Source organism: Simochromis diagramma, unplaced genomic scaffold (assembly GCF_900408965.1).
Source record: "Simochromis diagramma unplaced genomic scaffold, fSimDia1.1 OVJJ01000802.1, whole genome shotgun sequence".
In the NCBI taxonomy this organism is placed as follows: Eukaryota; Metazoa; Chordata; class Actinopteri; order Cichliformes; family Cichlidae; genus Simochromis; species Simochromis diagramma.
Window position 1 is genome coordinate 9,059,191 of NW_024387492.1, and position 18,592 is coordinate 9,077,782.

General features: G+C 41.6%; 1 protein-coding gene across 2 annotated transcripts in view; it reads left to right on the forward strand.

Annotated features, from left to right (window-relative positions):
* LOC120725304 (estrogen-related receptor gamma-like) overlaps nucleotides 1–18,592 on the forward strand; it is a 42,700-nt gene that overhangs the window by 12,754 nt on the left and 11,354 nt on the right. Inside the window, exons 3-5 of one of the 2 annotated variants that reach the window (XM_040018107.1) lie at nucleotides 1,769–1,885; nucleotides 11,052–11,162; nucleotides 11,486–11,647. In XM_040018107.1, the coding sequence (XP_039874041.1) occupies nucleotides 1,769–1,885; nucleotides 11,052–11,162; nucleotides 11,486–11,647 (390 nt within the window). Of the gene's footprint in view, nucleotides 1–1,768; nucleotides 1,886–3,674; nucleotides 6,240–11,051; nucleotides 11,163–11,485; nucleotides 11,648–18,592 lie in introns of those variants that run through there. The other variant, XM_040018108.1, reaches the window with a different exon arrangement.

Consider the following 18,592-nt stretch of genomic DNA (forward strand, 5'->3'; position numbering starts at 1 on the left):
GGCATGCAGCAAACTGTAATGTTGTCTGCTTGTTAAGGCAAGGCTCAGAATCACTGCCTTCAGTTAGTGAAAAATAACATATTGCTCGGTGCTCTACAACAATAGAACAAACAGCAGACGTCAAGGAGGCAGCTGAAGAAAGATGACAAAAATGAAAACTATTGTGTTTCATTTTGTAAAACCGGAATTTCATACTTACAGATTTATTAATGCCTTTCAACATATCACATCATTTTCATCATTTTGTGCTTGTGCAAAATAGAGCAGTGGTTATGTGATTTAACATGAATTAGATTTTCTTTATGTATACAACATGCATCATATATAACATGTATATCTGTGAGAGTGATACATATATATATATATATATATATTTCTTTTAGTTATTCATTTATTCTTAATTGTCTCTAGTGAATTGTGGGACATTACTGTGCATTAAAAAGTATTAAGTGTACTCATTAGATTATGTAATTTTTACCATAAGAATTTACCCTCTAGTATTCGCACTGAGAATAAAACTAAAGTACTATATATTAATACTGCAAATATTATAACGCTCTTGCTGCATGCAGTTAGTTTGCAGTGTAGTATGCAGTAAGGTACATGGCGTGCATCTCTACATACGAGCGCTGCAGTGTACTTTATTTCCCCTCTGCTAATGCCTCTCAGTTTAACAGACTTTACCTACCCCGAATCCAGCAGCAGCCTCTGCCAACATGCTGGCGTGGTGCCCTCGGCCCCTAACTGTGCGTGTGACCCTGCTGGCACTTTCGATGCCAGGGATCCTGACAAATGTTGGCACCTTCTCCTTGACCAACAGGGGGTTGTGTGTGTGTGTGTGTGTGTGTGCATGTGTTTGTGTGCTCCTCTGGCAGACCTGCAACAGACAACACCTGGTTTGCTGTTTTTAGATACCATTAATACATCTCTGGACTTACGGGACATTGTTCAAACAGTCAATCATGGGGTTACGGATACTTGGGAAAGAGGATTTGTCACTGGATTCTTGGTGTCGTGTCAACTTTTGAAGTGTGTGCGTAATGATTTGGGGAAAAAATAAATAAAAAAAACTCTTAACCGGAATCAGGTGAGAAAGACGGGCAGCGGTTAAATTCCAGCAGATTCAATATGTCTGCATTTTCTGGCTGTTTTTGGATCTGAGTGATTAAATTGCATAGGAAATATTTCCATAGTGAGCCAACAACCGTCAAGACGACTTGAATAATACATCGAGCTTTGCTACATGATATCGCAGTCTTAGATTGTCCAGTCTAGCAGCAGCTCCTGGTCTTTGCTGGAGAACATTATGCAGAGTGCTCAGCTGTGCGTCCGTCTCTTAGCCCCGTGCTGTTGAGGGAGGGCAGTTTTCCCATCATCCTTTAGGTGAAGAAGGATGGGCTGGAAAGGGTCGTGGTGAGCGTTGCAGAGAGGACGCTCTGCATTAATGAAGCTAATTTATCTGTGAATCAAAATTTGAGTGTGACTGCGGGGCGGGTAGGTGCTTTTTACATGCCCCATCAAAATGCCACTAAACCCTCCTCTCCTTCAGGAGTGTCACACGGGGTCACCTTGGGACAGGTGTGTGTGCGTTCACAGGCACACACGTGCACACACGTGTTGTGTATTTTGCAGTGTTCCCACTCCGCGCCTGGTGTGATTTGATCTTCCTGCCAGCGCAATAATTCCAAAACAAATTATTCCTAATTGCTGATGTATATCTTTCAAGTACACAGAATAATGGAGTCCTTTTTTTCCAATCCTTTTCCAGGGAATATCGAGTACAGCTGTCCGGCTACCAATGAGTGTGAGATCACCAAAAGGAGACGAAAGTCTTGCCAGGCCTGCCGCTTTATGAAATGTCTTAAAGTTGGCATGCTAAAAGAGGGTGAGTACTGGTTTTTCACACAAGCTCACACAACATATATATATGTGAGTGTGTGTTTGCTTTATCCTTTTATTTTTACTCTGCCCCTTGTGCAAAGCTGCATTATTTGGGGTCTCTGTTCAGTGCTGCTCCTCAGCACTACGAAAAAATCTAAGTACTGTTGTATCCATGGTTGTATATCACATAGGAAGCAGCGTGAAGCACTTGAGTTCACAGTTCGCAGAGTGACGAGGGCTGCGGTGGATGAATGCTTTAAAGACTTTTGTCTGGAGTCTGTGTCCCTTATAAAACCACACACATGTAATTTTTAGACTTAATTTCAGTCACACTGTGGCTAAGCTTGGGTAACAAAACTAGCTCTTTATGTGCAGGAAAAGGTTATAGTTGAGGTGTTAGAACGCCTTACTGGCAGTGAGTGCTTGGGTTCAAGTAACACTTTTGGCTACGGACACCCCGGTGCTTGTCTCTGTGATGCCGTATATGACATGCTATATACTCCCTGGTGTAAATAGCCACATTAACTTTTCCACCCACTGGTGCAAATAGCATTGTTGGCTATTGACACCTTGGTGCTAATAGCATCTGTCTAGATTAATTAACTGTCACATCAAAATCCTAAAGATCATATGCTTCTTAGGCAGCTTTCTCTGTTTATTAGTATATAAACTTTAGACTCTCCTCTATGGCACCAAATTGTCTTGTGATTCTATATTTTAAAATACATGAGATGGTGTAAAGATTTTATGATCAAGCTGAAATCAGGAGGTTCGCCTATATGTTAGAGTAAGCTGTCTGTTTTTCAATGGTTGTGGATCTGTGATGGTCACTCCGGTCTAGAGGATGGTCAGTGATATTAAAGCCAGCTGTGGCCTCAGGGAGACACCGGTGACATCACCCACAAGCCTTACTTACTTCTCCTCACACTGCCGAGCCTCTGAGTGTTTAACTCAGCCGGGTGGAAAAAGCTGCTGAGCTGGATATTCTTACCAAGACCGACTGAGATGTGTAACAGTACTCTTAAAAAGCACAGGCTGTTCCCCCAAGACTTCCCTCTCCCCTGGGCTCTGGGTGTCTCTCTCTCCATCTCCCACTCTGTCTGTCTGTCTCCCTTCCCCTCTCTTGCCTGCCGTATTGATCCACTAAATGCTTTCCGAATATCCCACCTCACTTCCTGCACGTGTTGTTTTTCCTCCAGTGTGAGTCCTCTGGGAGTACAGAGGGAAAATCTAGCCGATAGATTTTCTTTTTTTCTTTTTTCTTTCCACGGGAAGAGCATTTTTTTTATCTTTTCAGTTTGCAGAGCGAGAAGAACTGTCCTACACCAATGCAAAGTCTATGAAAAGTCTAAATCATGCTATTTATACGCAGAGGGCCTGTGCTGAGCTTGGACTTCAGTGAACATTTCTGGACAGATGTCCATGAGAAAAAACAAAATCTCAAATTGCTGAAATACAGCCTATTTTAATTACATTTCTTTGTCTTATACTGAAACAAAGAATAATTTTTGAGCAACTGTGGTACGAACGCTGTATAGGAGAATAAATGCACACTGACAGTAACAGTAAATTAACTGAATAATGTGCTGAAATAAGGCAGAAGTGTAGGCTTTCCATAGGTGTTGATGGCATAAAAGATATAAGAAAATAAAGATTTAGAGAAAAAGAAGCAAAGGAATTTTTAAAATATTTCATTCACACATTAGGATTTCTTTATTTCTACCAACATTAAGATTAAGTGTAATTGATTAGAGGAATGACTGCATCGTACATTTTATTAGGACGTAATATGTGCTCTGATAGCATTAATGTGTGTGTATGTGTTTCATAGTCCACACTGAATCCTAAATTAAAGAAACATACGATTTATAAATTTATTTATAAGCTCCACATAGAGAAAAACAACTGTTTCCTAAAAAGTAAAACCATGGCCATATAGTTTTGTACACATCTGGTAATAGCAGCCTGCACAAGTTGACTGCAATTTGTCCCAGTAACACAAGACTGCGTGTCTCTCTTTTAGTTCACTTTCACTGACCCAGCTTCACTGTGACGTAGCTGCGTTTGTTCCTCTCAGACAGAGGGGCCGTCCGTTCTGTTTGGCATAACGCTACTATTTATACATGCAGCCATTTTTTATGTCTTAATCCTGGCCAAAATATCTCACACTGAGCCTTTGACTCTTGGCCAGAAGAAAAAAAAATAGCAACACATTTGCTTCAGAAATAAAGCTGAAACTATTAGTGCATGCTTAAAGGAAAAACTGTGGGGTATTGTCAGCGGAGAGCCAGGCTAAGCCGGCCAGTGTGTGTGCGAGGCGCAGCGTCACAGCCACCGCAATATGTGGCACAGTAGGCGATTTTCTAAAAGTGATGGTGTTCAATTAAGAGTAAAAAGGACACTTAATCATGGCATACTGCAGTGGCGTGGCCTCTTACAGATTTAAGGGGGACTTTGATCAGTGAACCAGTAGGGGGGAGGGGACAGCGGCTAGCCTCACTTTATGCTATGAGATCACCCTGCAACAAGTGACCAAGGGCTGGTCACCGACAAGGAATAATTACATTGTGTAATTTCTTAAAAATGTTAACTTAAATGGTGTTTAACACTCTATTATCCTGCAAGGTTAGTTATATCATCAACAGGTTCAAACACGGAGGACTACTAACAGAAGGCACAAATGCAGACTCTGAACTGCAAGCAGCAGAGTGACATTGTGGGTAAAATCTAGGAAACACTAGCAAGGATTATTTCATCGATTCAATTCAGTTCTATTCTATTTCATTTACAGAGCATCAAATCACAACAACTGTCACCTCAAGGCGCTTTACCGTAAAATAAAGATCCTACAATAATACAGATAAAATCCCAACAATCAGACGTCTCCCTATGGGCAAGCACTCGGTGACAGGGAGGAAAAACTCCCTTTTAACAGTTAGAAACCTGCGGACTCCGCTGCAACTGGTTTGAGTTAAGGGGAGGGAGACAGGACAAAAGATACGCTGTGGAAGAAAGCCAGAGATTAATAATAACTAATGCAGCGTGGAATGAATCCAGAGGACTTAAAGACAACAGCACATTCCACAAACAGGAGATGGATACACTGAAAAGAATAAGGAAGCGTAGTGTTAAAGTATTCGCTTAATAAAGAAGGTTTCTATTATCCTCACAATTATCCAGACTCAGATTTGAAACGCAAATCTTTTAAACCAACAAAGACGAATGTTTGAGCGTCTACTGAAGGGATATTTTGAAGACACCCACAATTGTAGTGATGCCTCCACAGTCCAGACCTAAATACAATAATTACAGAGAAACCAGAAACCAGTTAACTTGTGTTTTATATCCATATCCAAGCCAGACTTAATCAGTTTGGCCCAAATATGTTTTGTGAGATCGCAGTAAACCTTGATCTTTGACATAAAAAAAATAGCTGACTGACTCTCTGATGTGGATGAACTGAAAAGCTTTTCCAGCTTAAAAACAGATTTTTTAGGTGTAAACTCATGACTGTGGTGTCCAAACAGAAAAATGGTTTTATGTTGAAGGTTTACACATTTGAGCAAATTTCATTTTTCGTAACAATCCTTGTCAATATTAAGCAGGTTTGTGTTTTTTTTTTACTTCTTTCCTTTGAAATGAAACCATTTTAACTTTTTAATTAATAAAATGTTTCCAGATACGTTTCTATTTTAACTATTATAATCTTCAGCTATTAACAGGTAAACATTGATAAATACATAAACTGGATATTGTAAGTTTCACAAGTTATTCATTTGTTCCCATTGCAAATTTCCCTCACGTTGGCAGTGGCTTCCTAAAAAACGCCTCCCTCGGGGTGCTGTGAGAGTTATATATTGTGATGAGTTGCTCTAGAAGTTTCCAATATTTCTCTTCCTCGTGCCAGTCGTGCCATCCTGACTTTTAAAGGGTAGCTGCCAGGGATTTTGAGCCCCATTAGTGGGTGGGGAAAACCCTTCTGCTGTGCGCCACCTGCCACTAATCAGCTGACTTTACTTCTTCGAACTTGGTTTGGTGGCTTCAGGTGTGATAGGGGTCTAAATAAATCAGGTATTCTAGTTGTGGCCAGTGCCAACATAATGCAAAGGGAATTTATGGATTATGCTTAAGGGTATGTTGAGCTAAGCTGTCTGTTTAAGATGTAACAGATTATTATTTTTCCAAGAAAATCGAAGAAATAATATAGATGACAGGCCTCTCTCCTGGTTCGGCTTTACTGCTTTGTCAAAGCAGAGCACCTGGATGAGCCGGGTGGACGGCAGCGAAGGGCAGCTGTTCGAGGAAGCCTCATTCACTGACCCCTCAAATGTCCAGCTGAGACTGATGAAAGGTCACAGGTCAGTGGAAAAACTCTCACGTAATTACAACTCACGGAAGGTATGGTGTCAGTCACAACTGCCAGGAGTCAGTGCCCCCAGCTAATAGCGGCGCTAATATCCCATAGCATTACTGTACGGTGTTAAATGATGCAAGAATCTACCGCGTGTGCATTTTTCAATTTCCGCTTTGAGTCACATCCTGCTGAAGAAGAGAGATGGATTCTTTTTTTCTTTTTGTGCCAGTAAGCATGGGTATCTATGTTGGTCCTTGAACAGGTGTCCGATCATCATGTTAACAAATTATCGTGTTCAAAAACCAAGTCCCACTGGAACAGAAGCATATCGCCTTATACCCACTGAGTGTCTGTCCTGGAAGAAGCAGGTCTGAGCATAAAAGGCGCTTACAGTTTGGTCTTGTAGTCACTACTGGTTGGTGGGTTCTAGTTCAGTGATGTTAGCTCGGTGTTTCTGTGGTTTATTCTTTGCATGCTGGGATTTTCTGACATCGCTGTAATGTGGTGGATGAACACAAGCTGCCAGACTATTTTGGCAACCTACACCGCTGTCTCGCCCTCTCCTAACCACAGATAGGGATCAGCAGTCTTTCCTGAGCGAACGTGGCTACCAGGGTAATGTTACAGCCTTATTTTCCTCCGGCCACATACACAAAAGATTAGTAAAGCCATATCCAATATCACAGACTGTCAGGTCCCTTCCAAATCAATAGGCTTAAATCAGAAACCAATCTATATGCTAAGATTACATCACCATAATAAAGATATACCCAAAGTCTATACTCTGTGGGCGTCTTCAGAACCAGAATTTTTAGCGTGTGTTGGTCTGCACCATTTGAAGTACTTAAACTGTAAGTGAGAAGGACCCCTCCCTTCTTACCACTTGTTTTTTCTTGTACCATAAACTTGTCTATCTAACAGCACATGTGTGGGGGCTTGTTTGCTTTTTAGGGTGTCAGAGTAGCTGGCAGAATGCAGCTGAAAGTCAGCGCCCACCCAGAGGCTCTGCGCTGGCCTGTCCTCACTGTCTGGCAGGTGATAGATCAGACACGGAGGCTAACACGTGTTCCTCCGAAGAAGAGGATTTAGCGAAGCGCTGACCTCATAACAACCCTTCTATACATGTACTCGCTTCCCGACACACATGTTAAAATGTATATCACCCCTGACAAGAGGCTCAGAATCGCTCCTTGAGGTCCCGTGCTTGTCACTGACACCGTTCTAGCTTTTTAAAAACATTTTATTTTGTCCACTACACCAGCTTCAACTTCATGAATGATCTCGGCCCTTCTCGAGCTCTGCAGATGTTTTTTATTGGAGCTGCATCTGTGGTTAGGGCGGCACTGCGAGACAAAATAATAGCCCTTTGTGGACACGCTGGCTCAGATTTATGTAAGTGTAAAACATGATAAAGAGTGATACAAATGCCATGGCAGTTACGGTTAAGCAGTGCCAGCATTGCCAGGCCACCGGGAGGGGGTTGCAGCAGATGGTGCGCCATGTTAATACCGAACCCAATCCAGTTCCCTTCAACTTTTTGTGTCGTCTTTTCTTCGCCTTTCCCTTCTTATTTTCAGCCCACCCAGACTTAAGAAAAAAACCCGATAACAGCCTTTACTGTAGCTCTTTCTGACTTTCCAGATCAGATGTTGAGAGGCAGCCCTGGAAGGGCAGAGCGGCTGCGCTTTGCAAAGGGTGAGCAGGCCGCGTCGGAGGGGGCTGCACGCCGCATCCCTCTGATTTTTCCCAGCTAAAATAGGGAGCTCCTAATCTCCCTTTGGCAGCGTTAGCCAGCCAGCCAATTCTGACACATTCTCTCGAAAGAAGCGCCTCTGACAGGTGAAAGGCTGAAAATAGTTGAGAGTGAGAAGCTTAAACACGCATGTACACACGAGCACATGTTCACATAGTAACACACAGTCTCGATATGAGACACATGCACCTTTCAGTGATGACAGCTGCTCTGTAGAGCATCTTTTTGTACCAGAAGAATGAATCTCACTTATATCATGAATGGTTTTTTTGGACACTTTCTTTTGTTTTTGCTCAACCTTCTGTCTTCCTTTGTGTATTTTTGTTTTTCTGGCTTCAGTTTTACATTGAAGACACTGCTGATGTGGGTGTTTTTCAGCATATAGACCGATGTTTCTGACCACATTGCGAAGAATGTGGATTTAGACAATTTGGGTGGGGGGTTTAGGCCGAAAATGTAATCACATACTTAACTCAGATTTCATTTTGATGTTTGTGTTTTAAGGTGGACTTTAAAAATGTTATTATGTATTCTTAAGGGCCGTTTTTTTTGTCATTTTTTTCATTGTGGGCATAAAATGAATATTTTGGCAGCTGCTATGGTGAAATAGATATCTGTCGATTTAATGTGCAAATAATAAACGCATAGCAGAACAAAATAATCCGCAGGACACACCCGGCGCACCCGCGGCCAGCGCATGAAGCGAAACACTGTCACTTTAATAAGAAATTTGCTTCGTTTTAACAAGTCAATAAATGTTGTGTATGTGAAAGCAAAACAGATCAGGTGGCTGTAAAGATTGCTCCAATGTAAATATGCCTCATCGTCTTGCCACACACATGTGCACGCACACAAACACACACAAACACACTCACATAGCAAGAATAGACTTTCAGCCAAGTATCTCAGCCCGTCTTTCTCGCAGTCAGCACAAAGTTATGAGCGTGCTGTAGTATGTGAATTCATATTATCCAGCACACACATTTCTTTTACCCCATAACCTCACCCATGCATCCATACTTTGCCTGTCACACTTTATGAAAGGCCAGCAACCATAAAAAAGGATCTGGATGCCTTTAAGATGATCTGTGGACCCGCCTGGCCCCCGCCGCCCCCAACCCATGTCAGAGGCTCTCGTCTGGACCCGCATTGTCTTGAAGCGCGGAGGCCGATGTGGTTTTGGGCCTGAGGTTAGGAATGCGGTGCTGACGATGACACACACTGCCCCCCTCGCACCCTCTCCGGCCCTCTTCCAGGGGCCTCATTCAGCTGTCTTGTTGTGGTCATATTCTCAGTACTGTTCCATATCACATGGGGAGGAGATAATCCCGCACTGGTGAGATCAGGTGATCATTGGGACAGGCAGGGCCGACAGAGAGAGGATGTACAAATTGAGAAAGAAGAAACCATCAGAAAACAGATATATTCATCCAAGCACAGCAGATTGTTCTGTTTGATTTTCCAACCCTGCCACTCTTCAGCCTTATCTAACCCTTGTTTTTTTCCCTTGTCGTTGTCCCTGCCCTCCTGCCTCGGGTCTCTGCTGTTTGGAGCGCCGCTAAGCTGTAAACTGAAACTGGTTAGCGCTGAGCTCTTAATTCTTGTCAGCGTCTATTAATTATGGGCCAGTTGGATGTTCGAGTTCAAACAGCCCCCGCGGATCTTGGAATTCTAACTCTGGCTGTTTGGTCACTTGTCGCTTGTTGTAGCTACATGACCTAGCAGCCCACGGCAGGGAAACTGGTGTGTGTGTGTCAGTGTGTGTGTGTCTTGATAATGTTGGGGGCAAAAGCAGCAACAATTTACTGTCAGTTAGCCTTACAAGAACATGCTGCATGAATTCGGTTTTGGTACCTTCTTAATATATTTATGCATTAAACAAGCTTATTATTGTGAAAGGCTTAACTAACTGCATAACCCTTTATTAGGCCTCTGTGTACCATTAAATAGAGAGAGAGAGGCTCCTGAACTGATTTAATATCTGGAGTACATGCACACTGTTTCCTGAAGCCCAATTTATCATTTTAAATTTAACTTAACCAAGAGTAATGCTAAAAACAACCACTAAAGCTCCATCTATCGCAAACCCAGCTCCTGCCTGCCTAACTGACTAATTAAAACCGCATCCACATGTGTTCAAAGAACAAGAAGTCTATTTGCAAGCCTTATTGATTACTTTAAGGCGTACAAATGGAAAGCTGTGTTAGGAGAGGGGCTCTCGATTTAGCTTCAATCTGCCAGGCATAAAATGATCTCACTGTGTTTGCTGGGAAGAATGAGCTCCCTCTGGGCACGGTGGGTAATTAGGTTAGTGGATAGTCGGTGTCAGGAAATTGAAAGACCATCCTAATCGGATTCTTTTGTTTCCAGGGGAATCAAAGGAATTTATATGAGTCACTGGGAAATCTCACACGACTTAATTCCACTTGACCATGTAAAATCTGTTTGCTCTCCCTCAGTGCTCAAACAACTTTTAATGCAAACGTATCAATTCAGGAGACAAGGTGCAACCAGCCCGCGTCCTCTGTGATGGCTTTGAAGATAATCCTGCATGTGAATGCTTAAACTTCCACTCAGAAGTCCTGCTTGATGGTTGAAAGGTTAAAAATAAAGGAATGAAACTGTTTATGTAGATAAATGACAGAAAAATGCTGTTATCCTAATTTTTGTACTGTATATTATATGAAGAATGGTTATATAGTATTTGTCATATACAGGGTAGAAAATTAAAAACCCTGAAATGCTTGTGAGAGTCTGATGACACAGCAAAATAGGTCAAGTTTCCCCCCCCAATAAATAGGCTACAGTTTTATAATAAGCTGTAGTTATGGTAGCAAATACGACGCCATAAAATAGGTCGTTATAACTGAATGTAACTTTCAAAAATTAAGCATATAAAAAGAAAGTGAGAAAGTCAGCAGCAACGCCTACTTCCAAACATAACAAGTGAAAAGTTCCCTTTTATTTTATTTTGCTACGTAATCATTAAGTTTTGTGGATTCGTCAGAGTGGCTTTGGTTTATCTTATGCATACGTGATATTTTTAATTTTTTTTTTTTGCAGGTGTGCGTCTGGATCGAGTGAGAGGGGGGCGTCAGAAGTACAAGCGGCGGTTGGATGCCGAAAACGGCGCCTACCTCGGCCTCACCCTCCCCCCTCCAGCCAAAAAACCACGTGAGTCGCTTTTTTTGTTGTTTTTTTATTTTTTTTAATTTAAAATCTCACTCAGTAACAATGTGTGTATTACCTGAGCATTACAAAAAGCATTAACTTTATTAGTTAATATGATGGGACATAAAGCTGTGAAATGAATCCCCTTGAGGAATATGGCGAGAGCATTGTTATCTACATCCAAAGATGAGATTCATGTGGCACGATATGATCATATTTTAGGCAAACACTGTTGCCTAAAACTGTCGCACACCACAGTACATTTATATTCCTTCACGCCCTCCGTCCTTCTCTCTACCTCTCTGTCTGTCTCTTCCCCCTCTTAGTGACAAAGATCGTCTCTCATTTGCTGGTGGTGGAGCCAGAGAAGATCTATGCCATGCCTGACCCCACCATGCCGGACGGAGACATCAAGGCTCTGACAACGCTTTGTGACTTGGCTGACCGCGAGCTGGTGGTCATCATTGGCTGGGCCAAACATATCCCAGGTAGAAACATGTGACTGCTCTTGACTGAACCTGTCATCAGGGCTCTGGCTTTCCAAACACTTGTCTTAATGTGAAATTTCAGACATAGGTGCTTTTTATACAGGCCATCTATTAAGTTAAAAAAAAAAAAGAAAAAAAAAGAGGTTCACGTGTGGTCTTGTGCAGTTAGTAAAGCGGAGGAGAAACTGCTCCCATTTGCTCTTTGATTTGCTGAAATGTTACAGTGTGAGATTACTGGAGTACTTCACCGACTGCTGTACATAACACGCCACCCCCTCCCGTTCATACGCATGCACACACACAGGATAATTAACATCTGCTACTCATCTGCACCTAAGGGAGAAGCTAGTCCCATATTCTAAAATCTAATCAATAAAGAGCAGCTGAAACCTTTGATTTGACTGGGGTGGGGTGGAGTGGGGTGGGAGAATCTGTGGGGGGGACCCGCCCCTATGTCAATGTATTCCATTTCAATCCCAGACTTAAAGAAAGCAATCCTCTTACTTACTTAAGGAGACTACACAGGGCCTGTGGTGAAATTGATTTATTTAGGGAAATACTGATGGATTTCCCTTCTCCTTGTTGATGAATTCTTAAATAAGACTTGCTATGCAAATGTTCTTAGATCTTCCGTTCTTCTCATCTTTATCGGCTGAAGGAGACACTTTGGACCTCCACGTGTTCATAAGGAGCACTGGCTGGTTTCAAAGTATATGCAAGCCATTGATCTGGTTAAATAAAGCATGTAAAAGACACACGTGTTGTCAATTCAATTATTATTCAATTAAAGCTAGTAATATTCTTCACTGATGCATTTCTTAAAGGGGTTCCTAATTAATTAAAATAGATGGCAGCAGTCAGGACACAAATTTTATCTTCAGTTGTCTTTTGTTGTGCATTTATTTCAAGGTGATAACAAAAAAAAGCAAATCCTTACGTCAGAGTAAGGAACTAAAAAAGGTCTCGTGCTTGCTTAAACACAATTAATTAGTCATAAAAACAAAAATGAATTTATTCAGAGTAAATAAAAAATGATTTTTTGCCAAAACAATGGAGTTTTTTTCTCTCTGTCTCCTTTTGGGCTGGCACAGTGCTGTCCTATTTGTCCCATTTACTGACTCATCGTCCACACTTAAAGCAAGACTATGAATCGTTTGCTGAGCAGTGGCCCAGAGTAGTTATAGGACGAGGGCAAATACGGTTATGGGAAAAAGAAAGTACATCCTCTTTTAATTTTGTGGCTTTACATATCAGGACATAATAAAAATTATCTGTTTAAAATTAAGTAAATAAAGCCTCAAAGGAAATGCACATGACATGTAACCCGTGTCATTATTTATTTGACAAAAACTAAAAGATGTAGAAGTGTGTAAACAAAGTACATCCTTACTGCTTCTGTAGGAAATAGAAAGATAAGTGGCAGCAAGCTGCTACTAATCAAGTTAATTAATTGATCATCAGCGAGGGTGAGCACCTCTGTGAAAACTGAGGTTTTGGCAGTTTGCTGGTCTGCGGTATTCAGATGTGTGTTAATGTAATGCCAAGCAGCAAAGATATCAGGAATGTACGGGCTCAAATTGTGGTCATAAATATTTTGTACTTGTAAATCAAATGCGTAGTTGTGAACTGAGTTTTGTAACCTTGTAAACCAAAATATCTGAAACTTTTATATGGAAAGCGCCACTCCAACAGCCAAACCCATCTGTTCTCTGATTGGATTGTTAAATTTGTGATTGAGATGACATTGACCAATCAGCTGAAAGGAAGAAAAATCGGGTCAAAATTCGTACTTGTAAGTTGAAACTCACACACAGCCAGGAAACTTGAGCGCAGAGCTTTACACATAGTTTTTTGTTTTGTATCTGTAAGCAGACCTTAACAAAAAAAACTGTAACTTGTGTAAATATTTTTACAAACACAAATCTTTTTTACACACACACACAAATTCTCATCTACGAATGCACAAACATAAAATTTTCAGATATTTTGGTTTACAAGGTTACAAAACTCAGTAGTACAAAATATTTATGACCACAATTTGAGCCCAATGTTCTTGCACATCAGTCTGGTAAGAGTTAAAGTTTTTTTTTTTTTTTTTTAATTCAACTCCAGTGAGAAAGCTTATTCACGGGTGGAAAAAGGGATCAAGGTGTTGCAATGGCCCAGTCAAAGTCCAGACCTCAATCTCATTGAAATACAAGGGACCTTAAGAGAGCTTGACATAAACAAACCTCAATGGGCTAAATCAGTGCCGTAAAGAAGGTTACAATGATTTGATGTCATACAGAAAACAGTTACTTCAAGTTATTGTCACTAAAGCCGGTTCTACTAACAACTGAATCATGGGGCGTATTTATTTTGCATTTTGGCTTTGTTTAATAAATAATGACACTTATATGTCATTTTGTTGTTTGCCTTCAAAGTAAAAGTTGACGTTTTTGAAATGCATTGGCTGATGCAGGAAAATTTACTCTAATGGTAAATATTTTTTATTTCCGGTTTGCGTTGTACTTTTTTAAGTTTAACTAAAGCTCAGAGAGATGTCTGCAAGTATTTGCAATACTTCCATGCAAACTACTGACAACCCTGGCAACTAACTAGGGACCTTACCTGACAACCTTATGACCTTTGTTTGCCAGATGGTCGTTGACAGGCTCGTGTGATTGAGGCCTTAGCAGTAAGAAAAGTTCAGGAATGGAGAGTGACATTAGGAGACAACTCCTCCACATTATGTGTTAATTTGCTGTAGACCAGTGATTCTCAAATGTATGCTGTGTTCCACTAGTGGGGCACCTAGCCACTTCATCCACAGTCAGCCAAGTGGGCAACCATCTGAAAACAGCATCGATTGCATAGTGGAGTAACATGAAGGAAGTTACCTGTTGGGGAAAGCTTACATCATCTGTTTGGACTGTGGGCCAAAATGAGCTGAGCCCAAACCAGCCCTTTGAACTTTAGATGAATGTTTACGAAAAGAGAAGCCTGATTAAACGATTAGCCAATGGAGGGTTGCTGGGGAAACATTACATTACAGACATTAGACATTAGACATTACAGACATTACATGCTGTCTCACCACTCTCGAGTTTACATCGAGAAACAAGCGTTAACAGGAACAAAAGGAGCTTCCCTGACCCAAATGCACAGTTTTGGGGTTTGTTTTTTTTTTACTCCTGACCTCTTTTCCATCCAACATCTTGTGAACAAGGGAAAAAAATCTAATTCAGGTGTATTTTTCACAAAAAAGCCAAATAGGGTAACTACAGTCAAATTCCTCAATTTAATGGAGCCCCATGGGGCCTGTAATGAATTTTACTGCAATGTTTTACCACTGCCTTATTCTCATTACATTTGTGTATATATATATATATATATATATATATATATATATATATATATATATATATATATATATATATATATAAAACCAAAAAAAAAAAACCACCCAGCTCGCCCCTGCGGGCGGTTTATCCTTCAAGTTCGGGTCCTCTACCAGAGGCCTGGGAGCTTGAGGGTCCTGCGCAGTATCTTAGCTGTTCCCAGGACTGCGCTCTTCTAGACAGAGATCTCCGATGTTATTCCCGGGATCTGCTGGAGCCACTCGCCTAGCTTGGGAGTCACCGCACCTAGTGCTCCGATTACCACGGGGACCACCGTTACCTTCACCCTCCACATCCTCTCGAGCTCTTCTCTGAGCCCTTGGTATTTCTCCAGCTTCTCGTGTTCCTTCTTCCTGATATTGCTGTCATTCGGAACCGCTACATCGATCACTACGGCCGTCTTCTTCTGTTTGTCTACCACCACTATGTCCGGTTGGTTAGCCACCACCATTTTGTCCGTCTGTATCTGGAAGTCCCACAGGATCTTAGCTCGGTCATTCTCCACCACCCTTGGGGGCATCTCCCATTTTGACCTCGGGACTTCCAGGTTATACTCGGCACAGATGTTCCTGTACACTATGCCGGCCACTTGGTTATGGCGTTCCATGTATGCCTTGCCTGCTAGCATCTTGCACCCTGCTGTTATGTGCTGGATTGTCTCTGGGGCATCTTTACACAGCCTGCACCTGGGGTCTTGCCTGGTGTGATAGACCCCAGCCTCTATGGATCTTGTACTCAGAACAGAGGATCGCATGTTCGATTCCTGCCTGGGGCGTCTGTATCCAGTAAGGGTCCTAAGGCTAGACCCCCTATGCTAAGCAAGCCTACCGCAGACATGAGCGAGACAGATAAATATGAAGGCATGCCGGCTCGGACGTCGCCCGGATCAACAAGGTCCGCGTCAGGTGTTGAGGAACCAGGGCACCCTGACGAAAAGTGGGCTGCTGGAACTAGAAGGCATCAGTGGGCAAGAGACGAAAACAGGGCGTTGTTAGAATGCTACTACGCAAGTAACCCCGGCGGAAGGGGCTACATGAATAGGATGAGGGACCTATGGATTCTGCATATATAGATATATAGATATAGATACATAGATATATAGATATAGATACATAGATATATATATAGATATATAGATATAGATCTTGTATGGTGTGAAGATCTAAATCCAGATCTGTCAGAGTTATTAAAGGCAGCACGTGACACTCTGGAGACATTTTACCCGCGGCCACTGGGTCAAAGTGTCACCAAGTAACGATTAAGACAAAAGGGGTCCCTACAGTTTAACAGTCCATTCCCTCCATTACACTCATAGCCCACTGCGCAAATGGCCTTAACGATGAGGTAATAGGAGTCATTAGCGCAGATCGCTCCATTAATGTGAAAGTCCTTCAGCATCCACATGTGGAGAGCTGGGAAGAAACATGTAATACTCCTTAGGTTTTGTGGTACATGTGTTCATTGTGAAGGCTTAAATATTTGTTTTACAGCTGGAAAGAAATAATTTGATGAATTTTTAATCCTCACAGTTTAGTTTGGTTTAGGTTTTTTTGTGTGCAAAGGAGCCAATTAAAAATATTGAAGTTTTTAAAAAATAAAACAAAAACACACATTTTGGCTTCAAGAACATGATAGGAGACATGTTATTGTGGCCCTTGATTTGTAACCACACACACACACAGACCACCTCACAAAGCGTAGACTACATTCAAGTCAACAGCGTACAGCGCCCTCTATTCACTTTATCTAATGCTCGTTCTTTTTCCTTTCTTTTTCTCTGTTTCTGTCCCGCGCACCCTCTGCCATAATATCTTTCACACACACTCTCTGGCTTCCTTGTTCTCCTGTTCCCCTGGCTCTCCCTCTCCTACTCCTCCTGCTCATATAGGGCCCTCAAGTCTCATTATTACCTCTGTCTTTTTATTAGGCCCATTAGGGCTCTTAGGAGGCCTGTAATGATACTAAATGAATAGAGAGTGAACTGCTGTCTGTTTTAGACCTCGCTCTCAATGACAGCTTCAAGCTTCACTGCCAACCACTCAGTCTCCTCACTGTACTGAGCAGGGCCTCAGTTATCTTACACGCACCTGTATTTTTTTGTTGCATTACCAGAACCCTGCCAAACAGTTCTTTTTTGGGGACCTGGGGACCTTTAAAGAAATAGACATATTGCTGACTAACATGCTACATTGGCTAAATATGGGTTTTTACAGTGTTACAGTATTGTAATGTGTTTGGTGAAACGGCAACACCCCTCTCCACACACACACACACACGCACACACACACACACACGCACACACACACACACACGCACACACACACACACACACACACACACACACACACACACACACACACACACAACAACAACAGCCTCCCCCTGCAGGTCAATGCATTACTACAAAAGCTGCCCCACAGTTTGCAGAGCACAACATGGTTATAAAACAGTGAACAGTGTGATAGATGTAAAAGCAACAAAAATACTTCTGATTTTGATTTTAAAGTTAGCAAAAAACAGTCCCTATTTATTTTAATGCTCAATGCATTTTGTTATATAACTTACTGTCTCTTTCTTTATGGCTAAAAATAATCATTTTGATTACATTTTGTCAGCGTAGTAAATCTTTTTGTAACTATTAGCATTAAAATGTATTTGATCACTAAAAAAAACAGCAGTTTACATAGTTGGATCAAAATTTTGCAGTGTTACAAACCTTTCTATTCCCTGTAGCCATGCACTTGGCAATGGGAAGAAAAAGACTCCCTTTTAACAGGAAGAAACCTCAGACAGAACTAGGGGGACGGGGAGGGGCAGCCATCTGCCTCAGTCAGCTGTGGGGAGTGGCGAGAGAAGAGATGAGCGCAGAGCAATAACACACTATAAACACTGAGCAGGTTAGTTGGGCTCGTAACTACAGATCATAAATGTGTAGCTTGTGCAGAGAGGTGCAAAGAGAGAGTACAAAGCACAAGCTGGAGGAGAGAGAATTCAAATTTAATGGCATGAAGTAGTGGCAGATAAATGCACGGAGTTTTCAGGGTCACTGAGATAGTTTAATTATCAAAAAGAAAATTGTCAAGCTTAGTCATAAAAGTAGAGAATGTGTCTCTTTCCAGTCCCTGTTGGTATACTTGCTGTGGCATTTTTGTAACAAGGAGTTCAGCCTGGAATTGAAAAATGTTTGGACTAGTTCTTCTAGTATCTGAGACAGGGTGTTCCTAATTTTGGCAATAATGCACAGAGTGAAGAGGTAAAAGACATACTTTGGTGAAAAATGGCCTCGTTAGCAAAACTTAGCTTAAAAGAGTTAGCAGTAACTTCTGAGTTTTAGGCATTTATGGGTATTTGAGTAGCCCTCTATTTACATGTATTCAGTCTTTTTTTTACAGTTTTTTTCCAGCGACCCTCTATACTATAGATTAGATTAGATTCTATAGATTAGTGTCATAATTTTCCTTTTTGATAAAGCATTTGTTAGAGGTGGATCAGGTGACCCTATATCCTCCCATAGTTATGCTGTAGGCTGCTGTTTCTTCTTCACTCACATTTTTTCACTTACTAT